This window comes from Miniopterus schreibersii (assembly GCF_964146895.1).
Source record: "Miniopterus schreibersii genome assembly, chromosome: 6".
Classification (NCBI taxonomy): domain Eukaryota; kingdom Metazoa; phylum Chordata; class Mammalia; order Chiroptera; family Miniopteridae; genus Miniopterus; species Miniopterus schreibersii.
The window spans coordinates 23,714,745-23,727,305 of record NC_138107.1 but is presented as its reverse complement, the minus strand read 5'-3'; the positions used below and the strand labels follow the sequence as shown (position 1 = coordinate 23,727,305).

At 36.4% G+C, this 12,561-nt stretch overlaps 1 protein-coding gene across 10 annotated transcripts in view; it reads left to right on the top strand.

Annotated features, from left to right (window-relative positions):
* Positions 1-12,561, top strand: part of DST (dystonin) — a gene marked incomplete at its 5' end in the record, with an annotated part of 396,243 nt that overhangs the window by 290,799 nt on the left and 92,883 nt on the right. For all 10 annotated transcript variants that reach the window (XM_081141256.1, XM_081141254.1, XM_081141253.1 and 7 more), the window contains 8 exons: positions 1,875-2,083; positions 2,710-3,027; positions 3,498-3,664; positions 5,273-5,429; positions 6,326-6,452; positions 8,548-8,610; positions 9,186-9,427; positions 10,628-10,757. In XM_081141256.1, the coding sequence (XP_080997382.1) occupies positions 1,875-2,083; positions 2,710-3,027; positions 3,498-3,664; positions 5,273-5,429; positions 6,326-6,452; positions 8,548-8,610; positions 9,186-9,427; positions 10,628-10,757 (1,413 nt within the window). The remainder of the gene's footprint in view (positions 1-1,874; positions 2,084-2,709; positions 3,028-3,497; positions 3,665-5,272; positions 5,430-6,325; positions 6,453-8,547; positions 8,611-9,185; positions 9,428-10,627; positions 10,758-12,561) is intronic.

Below are 12,561 nucleotides of genomic sequence, written 5' to 3'. Positions count from 1 at the left end.
CTTTAAGATCTACCTGACTTCTAAGAAAATCAACCACTTAAAAAAAAAAAATAGCATTTATAGTATATTTTGTTCTGTACCTTTTTCTTTTTTTTTTTTAAATATCTTCATTGATTTCAGAGAGAGGAAAGGAGGGGGAGAGAGAGAGATAGAAACATCACTGATGAGAGAGTCATTGATCGGCTGCAGCCCGCAACCCGGGCATGTGCCCTGACCGGGAATCGAACCCCGATCGCCTGGATCCCAGGTCGACGCTCAACCGCTGAGCCACGCCCGGCCGGGCTGTACCTTTTTCTAAAATAAGTTTTAATTACTGAAATCAAGAATTTACTTCAGTGACAGTATTTTGTCACTAAGAAGTCGAGAAATACCAGTCACACTGAAATTGTGTTAATTTCATTAGAATACCTGTTTGCTCTGGAGATCACCTGCCATGGTTGAACAGATAGCTGATGTTACCCCGCTGATGCACAGAGCTGCCCATTGGAGAGGCAGCTCATCTGCCAGTCACGACCTGCTATCCAGAGGATTTGCTCTTGTCACTTTCAAATGAGGGCTCATACTTGAACCCCTTGCTTGTTTTCTCTGCTGGTAGCACCTTGGTGCTCATTAAATTCTGCCCCCACCCCCGTCAGTATTCTCAGGGGCTTTGTTGTGTTTCAATGACAGGAGCCTGATTGTCTCTTTAAATCATCTTAATGTCTCACTTCAGTGAAAATTTGTCAAACTGTTTTCTCATGATATAACATTAGAAAGAAATATTGTTTGTTTATATGGGTTGTGTTCCTGGGACCAAACACAAGCATGTAAGATATTTCATTTTTATAGAGATGTTTCAGGTCCAAATTTTCTTCTACTGAAGCGTTCTTCAGTGTATCGGACTAAAACATTCAGAAACAATTAAAATACTTTTCAAATTTTTGGAAAATAAGTGATAAATTAACAATTAAAAACATTGTTTAAGAGTGAGAGTGAGTGTAAGAGAGATAGAGAGAAGTACATTAAAAAGCATTGTCCTGGGAACCTCTCATTGGTCTGTAGTATAAAATGTAGAGCTTTACATGCAAGTAAAAAGTAGGCCAGAAAGGGTTTTTTTGTTTGTTTTAGCATCTTAGGTCTTTAGACTTGAAAGTAAAGTTAATCTCATTTGAGATAGGTTACCCTGTTAACCTTGTTTATTTTTCCCTTTTGTCTGGTATTAAACTTTTCAAATAAATTCTGTTTGTATATATTTAGAAGTATAATCTCAACCTTCTCTATTTTAAATGGATTTTTATTGTTGTATGCTTTCTCAATATATTTGCATTTAATTTCTGTGCATTTGAGTACTTTGCTTAGAATAATGACAGAAGCTTAATTTAATACATGAGAGACAAAGAGAGAGAGACAGAGAGAGGGAATTTTTATACATAAAGGTTAATTCCTGACAAGTCTTTATGACTGTATATTGTTCCTTGAGAATAGCTGTGTATAAGTATTACCTCTCCCCCCCCATAGAGTTATCAATAAGTATGGCTAATTTGAAATGTTACATTGAGAACATGTATTTACTCCAAAGATTTCCTGTTTGGACTGCTTTCATCTCTCTGGGGCAACTCAAATGTTTATGCATCCAAAAGTCTTTTTTCAAATGCAGATAATATACATATTAATTATTTTAAAATATTTGTTTTTCATTTTCCACTGTGATCTTTTCTTTATTTTTTAAAGTTTTAGATGGTGCTCTAATTATGCATTATGAATTTATCATTTAAACTTTCTCTCCGTTTCTAATTTTGATGTGGAAACTTTGTGATCTCACCTTAGTGTATTTTTGAAAAGGAATATGGCAGAGATAACTTTGTGGATAACACTTCCTGATCTTTTGGGACTAGATGACATTGTTGGGAGATACGATGATCTGTCCAAGTCTGTTAATGAACGAAATGAAAAGCTCCAGATAACTCTGACCCGCTCGCTGAGTGTGCAGGATGGCCTGGATGAGATGCTGGACTGGATGGCAGGTGTGGAGAGTTCTCTGAAGGAACAAGGTCAAGTGCCCTTGAACTCTGCTGCTCTTCAGGATGTCATCACTAAAAATATCGTAAGTGGCATGGGAAAGAGAAAAAAATAATACCACTTTTAGATTTAAAAAGAAGCCCAGTTAAATAAGTTCTGAGGATACATAAATTTAAGGATATGGAAAAACAGACATTTTTCTGGGTATAACTATGGAAAGGAGTGCTTGCACAAGAACAAATGTGTAAAACGATTTTTCTGTGAAGGAGTATAGAACGAGTTCCGTATTCTTTTTCATGAATAGCATTCATTATAGAGGGCTTCCACGGACATTGAGTCCTGTCTGGTTTATCATTGCTTCAGCCAGCTGCCCGTGAGGTTAATCAGATCAATCTTGTTGTTGTCTAGCCTTTTAAAAATTAGGACCGTGGATAATCCCCAGGCTCCATTAGATCCCAGGGGTTGCTGAGTGGCAGCCACCTCCTGCCTCGCTCAGGCAACTAGCCAGCTGTTCTCTGCGCTCCCTGGAAGAGATTTGGGATGGGATTCCGCAAGGGACAGATCAAACTTGTCAGTCAGTCCCATCCGTTGACCTTCCTTAGTCACAGTTTGCTCAAGCTAATGTTGTTATGAACAGTAATTTTTTTGAAACTCTGGGACATTATTTGTAAACATCCTTATAAAACATATGCCATATTGGATTCATTTCAGATGTTGGAACAGGACATCGCGAGTCGCCAGAGCAGCATAAATGCCATGAACGAAAAAGTGAAGAAATTCACGGAAACAGCAGACCCGTCCACCGCATCCTCGCTGCAAGCCACAATGAAGGACCTGTCTGTTCGCTTTTCAGAAGCCAGTCATAAGCACAAAGAGAAACTTGCCCAAATGGAGGAGCTGAAAACCAAAGTAGAGCTGTTTGAGAGCCTCTCCGAAAAGATTCAGATGTTTTTAGAGACAAAAACTCAGGCTCTCACAGAGGCAGATGTGCCAGGAAAAGATGTCACTGAACTGTCTCAGTATATGCAGGTATGTCTTCCTGATATTCAGAAGGCTAACCAAGCATATTAACAGTAAAACAAGCTCATACATTTATTGGCAGAATTATAATTCGCCGTCATCATTTCGGTTGCTGATGGATTAGTAAAGATCTCTGCTTTCCTTCTTTAAAAATCACAGACCTCTTGAAGCTTTTGCTCACTGATTAGAAATGAACACCACATCTCACACACACACTTTCCACATATCATGGACGATATATGCTTCTTATGTGCCAGCACTCACAAATGGGACAGATAGAAAGGGTGCATTTTTAAATTAAATGAAGTTGACCGCATTCTTCAAACAGCCTGCTTGCGTGTTTATTTATATTTAGAGTACTGACCATAGGGCAAGATTATTCCTATGTGAGATTCTGGCCCCATACATACCTCTTGATGGAATGCCAGTATGAAGATATTGCAACATCTTACATTGATTGATATCTAAATGCTTTGTAGGAATCAACTTCTGAATTCTTAGAACACAAGAAAGATCTTGAAGTTTTGCAGAGTCTCTTGAAGGAGATATCCATCCATGGCTTACCAGGTGATAAGGCCTTGGTGTTGGAAAAAACAAATAATTTGTCAAAGAAATTCAAAGAAATGGAGGATACCATCAAAGAAAAGTAAGCACCACTTAAGAAATTGGATTATATTCTGGGTGATACTAATTAGAATGAGTTATTTTTATTTACATATATGGAAACCTGAAATAATTTTGAGACCTTGAGAATGAGCATCAACTTTATAAGTGCTTTTATTTTGATATTTTTTGCTATTAAAATCAAGTATAGTTTTGTTAAAATATTTGGGAGGGAAATTCAAGATTTCTTGCATAAAAGCAGGAAGCATTATGTAAGGAAAATGGTGGTGATAGTGTATTAATGAAAATAACCTAAACTCACTATAGTGCCTGAAGCCTTTCGCAAATGCCACATTTTTATTTGCAAAGGTAGAAATAACCTTGAAAGGTAGCCCATGGTTTATTGCTTTCTGGGCTCAATTCAGAAGCTGGCTTTTTTTTTTTTTTTTTTTTTTTTTTTTTTAGTAAAATAGCTTATTTTTCCCAGAGTTGTAGATAAGACATGATTCTATAAACAAACAAGATAAGAAACAAGAGAATGAACCTAAGCTGAGCTAAAGAGCTGTCCAGGGATATGCCTTGTGACTGAACTTTTATATTTCTGATCTCATGTTAGCTTAAAATACATAGTACATCTGGTTTTGCTAAAGTTTATATAAAAGACACCCCCAAAATAGAAGACAGTTATTTCTCTTTCAACTATTTGTTATTTCTTCATAAGTCTCTACCTAAAACTTTTGAGTGCTGTCGGTACACTCACAGAGCTATATTTTCCATCTTGTCATATAATATTTAATTCATATATTGCACAGAAGAAATAGTCTTGATTTTCTTAGGTAAATTCTAAGTTGTTTCTTTCAAATGGATTCAATTTTAAAACCATGTAGTCATCAGTAATTAGTCCAGCTGCAGTGGACTTTTATGTGCCAATATTCCACACACTTGCACATGTGCACATGTTTTCCACATGTCGTCCACGTTCCAAATGTAACCGTCTTCACAGCTGTTCATGTGCTAGGCATGCACCCTCCCTCCGTGGTGCTGAGGCACAGAAAGATCCGTATAGTTATCTGTGGAGTGTCCTGAGTATCTATAGGGGAGGCACCCATTAAAACTTTTCAGTCACTAGGTCTCACCTCTTTTGGTGACTGAAATCTGTGCTTTAAAGCACCTGCTTTTATCCATCCACTAAAGTGACTGTAGTAATAGCGTAGAAACCACTAGGTGGCATTACGTTTTCCCCGTGTCTGTGATGTGTAAATGTTTCCCTTCTGGTTCTGAGCCTGCTGGCAGTAAGCACCATATAAAGTGGACAGATCAAAGCTCATTGAATCTAAATAATGTTAAAACTGTTTATATAGCCCTAGAGCTTATGTAGCATTATAGAGTGCCATTACATATGGGTTACAGATTTCTTTACTTCTCCTAACTTTATCTGTGGACCTTGCCTGTGAGAAATAGACGAATCGTCATTTAGCTGATTTCACTTACCACCTATCAACCTTTCCTCCTGTATCAAATGGTTAGAGTGTACGTGGGGGAAGATTTTTTTCTTGATATTACACCTGATGTAAAAATAATTATTAGTAATTAGCCCTTTGGAGCATCTGCTTTCTGTGGCTTAAATTCTTCAATGATCTCTGTTATCTAGAAAAGAAGCTGTATCTTCTTGTCAAGGACAGATGGATGCTTTCCAAGTTCTTGTTAAATCATTAAAGTCATGGATCAAAGAAACAACAGAAAGAGTTCCCATTGTGCAGCCTTCCTTTGGTGCAGAAGATTTAGGAAAGTCTTTGGGAGAAGCTAAGGTGAATCATTGTATCAAATATTAATTTCTCATTTGCCTGTGCCAATAATTAGAGGTTAAGATTAATAGCGGTTTTCTTTTATTTAGTATCACATAAGTTAGACCTTCATGTATGTTCAGTATATTTTGGTGATATTTGGAAATCATGGCGTAGGGTTAACAACTTCTTTTGAGGAATTAATTTGCTTTTTTAAAGAGATGTATTAATGAGTTGCTGACTTTTATAGTATCTAAGTTTCCTTCCCCACCAAGTCTCTGCTTTTTTTTTACGCCATTTCTCATCATGTTAAATAAAAGACTATCTGTTTAACTCAACATTGTACTGTAGCTTAGATATGTCACTATAACCAGTATTTGAAGGTAGAAGTTATTTGAATCTCTAGTACGAAGTGTCCAAGCCTTTCTGTCATCTGACTTGTCCAAACCTACGATCAGTTATGCCAATTTTTATGTTCCAAATTTGTAGAGGTACGTGTTTAAAAAAAAAAATCATTGAAAATTTGATGATTAAAACTCACCATTAAATGGAATTCTGAATTCCCATTTTTTAATTGTTTCCAGTACATTTCTCCTTGTAACTTTACTGTTACCTAGTATAGTTTTCCATACTTACAGTTGACAGTTTAGAACCTATGGCAGCGAGGAATAGCTGACTTCCATGGTGGCTAGGAGCAGAATGCAGGCTGGACCCGACTCCACTTCTCACTGCTAACAGTGTTAACAGTCACCTGGGCTGTTGGAGCAAATAGGGATGGTGCCTTTTTCTTCCATCCGCTCCCCCACGAATTGGGACCCACAATCATTATTGTTTTAAAACGTGTTTAAGAAATCGGATTATAATGTGTAACTTCGAAAACATCGCAAAGACTGAAAAATAATGTGTTTTTATACCTCAAGAAATTACAAGAAGAGTGGAGTTTAAAAGCACCAGAGATTCAGAAAGTAAATGACAGTGGGATTTCACTATGTAATCTAATAAGTGCCGTGACTACCCCTGCGAAGGCAATAGCAGCAGTTAAATCAGGTAAGTGCTTTATTTCCATTCATGGCAAAAACCGTGAGAATTGGGCTCACTCATGTTCATTTTATTTGTGTGTGTTCCTTTTTAAATTAATTTATAAAATAATCTCAGAAATATAAAGGGAACATAGCAGGCAAAATGGCATCTATAAACATGCTAAATAAAAGCTGCCATGGAAAAGTATCTGTGCTCATCAAATTTCAGATCCCTCTTAGGTTTTATTTTATTAAAGATTACAACTAAAATGTAGCCAAATTAACTTGTAAGAATGAGAACATTATATTGGGGAAGGGGAAAGATCAGATTTCACTTTGTGGGGTTTTTTTTACTCTTAATTAATGGAGATGTTAAAATTCTCTTTGAAATATTTGATAAAGAAATGAGTCTGGTCTCCTGGGAAAGAAGAAGTGAGGGAAGGAAACTGGTTCTTTTCTGTAGAGTGGACCTCTCATTTTATTTCCGTCTGCCTTTATTCCTTACATAGTTCCTCAAAGAAAATAATTATATAATATTTTAACCAATATCACAATCTTTATCATGGTTGAATCACTCTCCCTAACAGAAAGGGAGACTCGTGTATAAAGAATGATTCTAAAATTAATTTAAGTTGTGGGAACAGTTTTAAGTTCAAAACATACTTATATTGTTGTCAATATCAGGCTTTGTTTTTAAACCCAAAAATAGGCAGAAGGCAGATCTCATATCTTTATTCTGAGAGTTTCTGTGGTTTATCTGTTCAGCCCAGCCCCCCAGCTGTCCCCATTGTGGGAGATGTTCCAGCTGGGCCTCTCAACCAACCTTTTATTCCACTCTATTAATCCCATTTCAGGGGATACTCATATTATATATGGTGTGATGCTCTCTCTCTCCCAATCAGATTTCCTGAAATGTCAAGTTTATTTTTAAGAAAAGGAATTCTATTGTGTTTTATTTTAGTTCTTCATGTCCACTTTATATTTGCAATAGTAAAATATATTTTTTCCCCATTCTTGGTGACTACTAAGCATAGTAGGAATTAATCTTGAGCATCTATGAGATATTTTCGCTTCCATCTAAAATGCCATTTGTGTGTGATTTTTTTTTTTTTTTTTAAAGAGACAAAACTTAGATTAAGGTTCAGATATTTAAATGTTTTTGTTTATTTAGACTCGTTCTCATGTGCTTAGTTTTGGGAAATGTCTGTGTTTTGGATAGGTAGGCAATACATACTTGAATAAGAAATTTTAATTATTTGTTTAATATTTTGATGATAAAAAAAAGTACCAATGCTACATGTTTATATAATTAAAGAGAAATAATAATTACTACTCACCAAACAGTTTCTATTTTGTAGGCAATAGGTTTACTGTGTTTAATTCTTATAGTAGTCTCACAAGACAGGTATTATCATCTCCATCAGTTTGGCCAAGGGGTGATTAATTTGTCCATTCACACAGCTAGTAATTAGTGGGGCTGGGATTTAAATTTAGGTGAGTCATATGCCAAAGCCCAGGCACTCACATAGCCACTGTGCTCTCCTCTTTTTGTGTTGATATGATGTGAGTTTAGTAATAGGGCTGTGTTTTTACTTTTAACTTTTCTATCATGTTATTTTACGTCACTGTCCCTCTATTCAACTCATGCTAACACTATGTACCTGCAGCAGACAATTTTTAATTCCTTAAGTAAGGCAGAAGCTCTTTTTGTCTGTCAATCATGTATGCTCTGTGCAGTACACATATTGAGCAACTTCTGAGCTTTGCAGACTTCATCACTAAAGTAACTTTACCAACAAAGAAACTTCATCACAAAATTGTATTATAAATGTATATTTAATGAGCAATGTATATAATCTTAATTTAATGAAACTGTAATGTTTAAAGTGATCCTGTTACTACTTTAAAAATAAATTTTGTATAGGACAGAGGGCATGGCTTGATCTTTGGGATTTTGTACCTTCATTTAATTTTGAAATTGAATCAATATTTTACATTTTCAAATAGTAATAACACGCTTAGATGATTACTGCTTACCAGGGGTTTGATTTAATGTCATCTACTATTAATGTATATAAATACAATGGAAATTTATGATGACTTCAGTATTAATATTTTTGCAGGTGGAGTAATATTAAATGGTGAAGGGCCAGCCACAGATACTCAGGAAATTTTGGCAAATAAAGGTGAATAGTAACTTTAAGTGCTTATTGATTGAAATAAATTGGTATTCTTTTTTGAGAGGAGATCGTTTTAAAGGTGAATAGTAGTTATATTGACATTTCAAACTTGAATTGAAATGATATTTATCTAATAGTCACATTCTCCATAAATATCATATTTATAGGACATCCAATGAAATTTTGTTCATCTGAAATTAGTGAAATCAGGAGTTCAATTTGGCATTTGGTTATGTTTCCTTCTTCCTGATTAATTTGTGATATTTTGTCACTTGACATATTATTTTAGCTACTTCCCTGAGTTTGATGCCTGACGAATTAGGAAGTAATACTTCATGATTTTTGTTTTTTATTCTATTTAAAATACCTATTTCATTTCAGATGTAATGTCTCTAAGTTATTTTTGTCATTAAACAGCATTATAAGATGATCTCACCTTTTACTTCCAAAAATTCTATGACTTGATCATAGTGGGCTTAATATTGACAAAGTAGAAGGGAATGTCAGCCAACTTTTCTTTCTAGAGCTCTGCTCTAACCATCCTGAAAATATGTTCATGTAAAAATTTTTGTTCTTCTTAGGATTAACAGCTATTAAAAAAGATATGACTGATATAAGCCATGGTTATGAAGATCTTGGCCTCTTACTTAAGGACAAAATAACTGAACTGAGTACTAAACTCACCAAATTGCAAAAAGCTCAGGAAGAATCAAGTGCAATGATGCAGTGGCTACAGAAGATGAACAAAACTGCGGCAACGTGGCAGCAGGCACCTACCCCTACGGACACGGAAGCTGTGAAGACCCAAGTTGAGCAGAATAAGGTAGATTCTGGGGGTACACTTACTGAAGACATGGAAGAGAACAGACTCGCCTTCAGAACTGAGCCCCGATGCTCAGGAGGCCTGTTCTGATTTCTTGCTCCATAAGCTTCAGCAAATAATTTGCCAGTTTTTTTTAATGTGCCTTTCTGTAGAGACTGATCATAACAATCACCTATTTCTGCACACAGACATTATCAAACTGAGTGAACTGTTGGGATAAGCAGCTTTGCCACTTTTAAGTCAGTTTAAGTCTGGGATTTTAACCCATCATCTATTGGAAAAGATTTATTTAAGAGCTAAGTGTATTAGGGATCTATTCTGTTTAGTATGAAATAGGGGAGCTCATGCTTCCCCTTCTTTCATAGACAGTGTTTCTTTCTACAACTGTCAGTATTGGGAAAATGGCTTTACATTGTGGCAGTGATGGCAGAAATGTCCACAAATTGCTAACCTATATTTGAACTCTGTATCGTGTTGTCCAGAAAAGTGCTTATTCACTAGCACAGTCTCAAATCTGGCAGTCTTGTCAACACTGGTTCCCCTCCCCTCCCCTCCCCTCCCCTCCCCTCCCCTCCCCTCCCCTCCCCTCCCCTCCCCTCCCCTCCCCTCCCCTCCCCTCCCCTCCCCCCCTTCCTCCCTTCCTCCCTTCCTTCCGATTTTAAATTATCTGACAAGGATTGTATTTTATTATTATTATTTTTTTTAATTGAATTTATTAGGGTGACATTGGTTTGTGAAAACCATACAGGTTTCAACAAAACCTCACCTGCACACTGCTCCATGTGCCCATTGTCCCCAAGCAAAGTCTCTTTCTGTCACTATTTTCCCACCTTCGCTCACCTCCACCTGTGATTATCTTGTTAATTTCAGTCTTTCTGATGTCATCTTTCCCCCCTCCCAAAAAGGATTTGTTTGAGAATAATATGAAATTCTCCCTAGGTAATGGGGATGGGTCATTATCTCTATAGCTATAGCATTCCTCTTTGGGATTCTTTTATCAGGTAATTGAAGACTAGTGCGAACCAGAAGGGAAGTAACTAACTGTTGAATCCAGGCCCTCACCCACTTCAGCATTTCACAGTGGAATTTTTCCTCTTTTGGTCATGCGAGAGAAAGACGTTCTCTATCATAAGTGTGTTTTTTTGTCTTTTGATGTTGACAGACTTTAATGCAGTTACTTTATTTTTCCCTCCTTATTAGTCATTTGAGGCAGAACTGAAGCAAAATGTAAACAAAGTGCAGGAATTGAAAGACAAATTGACAGAGCTGCTGGAGGAGAACCCGAATACTCCTGAGGCCCCCAAATGGAAACAGATGTTGACGGAGATAGGTATGTGATGTTACTTACACCAGACTCCATGAACAGAAGCTCACTTTTTCTTTTTAAGTCCTAATCTTGATCAGAAAACATTTATGCAATGGCCTAACTTATTTTGGGATTTGCTTTACTGTTTCACTGTGTATTTTTGTATATTTAAAAGTGTCATTTCAAATTAAATTGTGCTAACTTGGCATAGTTTATCTTGTGGGTATTTTTTGGATTTTTGCTGCACACAATAACTAAATTTATTTTTCTATTATTTTTTAAATTTATTTTTATGAAGAAGGTAGATACTAGTTAATCACATGCTGTGCATTGAGTAACGTTTTCATTATTGCTTATTTTTTACTAGATTTTTGGTGCTTCTAATTTTTTATGCTTTGTTATATTTTAACTTAAAAATATTCCTTTTAGTTTCTTTGTCTGGAAAAGGTAGGCTCCTTTCTCTCCCATGAGGTTCCTTTTGGGGCTTCTCCAGCTATTCCTCCATGCTCTTCTTCTCTCCCCCAACCAGTATTAAAAAGTAGCTCCCCACAGAAGTCTTGTGGTTTTGCTTCTTTATCCAGGTTATCTTCCCATATCAATCCTGCCCCTGTATAAGCTGTTCCTCCTTGGTAAAGAATTTTCACAAGCCCTATTACCCTAACACCCCATTTCATTAGTATAACAATGTGGAAAATGAATGTAAGACAATGATACTAATTTTCCTGCTGCATAGAATTGCTTTCCAGAATTCAGTGGGTTAGTGTGTATACAGCTCAGATGACTAATACCTGACACATAGTAAATGCTATGTGTTTGCTATGATGATAGTAAGAATTATTTTACTCTCCATCATTCCATTATATTTAGCTGAAAATTGTCATTCCTTAGAGTCAGATATGCTGTGATAAATTTAGAAATCTGTAAGTATGTTTTAGTTTGAAAAAGGTTATCCTAAGGGATCTTAATGTTCCATGGTGTATTTAAACCAACTATAGAGAGTCCTGTTGCATTATAATGAATTTGTCTCTAATTCAGCGGCTCTCACCCTGAATATCAGAGTTACTTGGGAGAATAGTATTAAGACATTTTACAATAGGGGTGGGAATGAAGAATGTGTGTTTCAGAAAAGCTTCCTGATAAGATTTAGGTGTTTCTCCCTCTCAGTTTATTGTTTTGACTTTTATCAGATTGTATTTGACTACAACTTGTCCTATAGAATGATACCATTAGGTAAGGTTTTTGGGGAGGGGGGGTGTCTATTAAAATCAGGCCTTTAGTATATAGTATGCTAGCTGAAAAATATCCATCAGGTCAATTACTTATATCCCTCAGTGAATGTTTATTGAGTGTGTGTTGTGTTCAAATGCTGATCAATAACTTGGCTTCAGGAGCAGGCCCTCTGGAGGGTGGGGAGGACAGGAAAGGCTTCCTAGCAAAGGGTAAAATCCAGAGGAGTTGTGAGGGAAGGGTAGAGCTGGGATACATGGGGAGGAGGCAGAACATGTCAGGTAGGGGCCTGTGTGAGCAGAAGCCTGTTTCGGTGATATTGGTAAGATCAGCAGGGCTAGATCAGAGGATTCATTCTGAAGTGCAAAACCTCTAAGGTTAGTAGACCAGGGTTGGTTTGTGAAAGGTCCTGAATGTCAAGCAGAGGTCTTCAGATTTTATCATCTAGGTGGTGAGGAGTTAGTTATTCAAGGATTTTAGCACAGGAAGTGACATATTTAAAAGTGATTTTTTTTTTTTTTTTAGAGAAATTATTTTAGAAGCAAATGGACTGCAGCTGAGGAACACTAATGGCAGGGAAATCAGTTAGAAGACTGGTAGT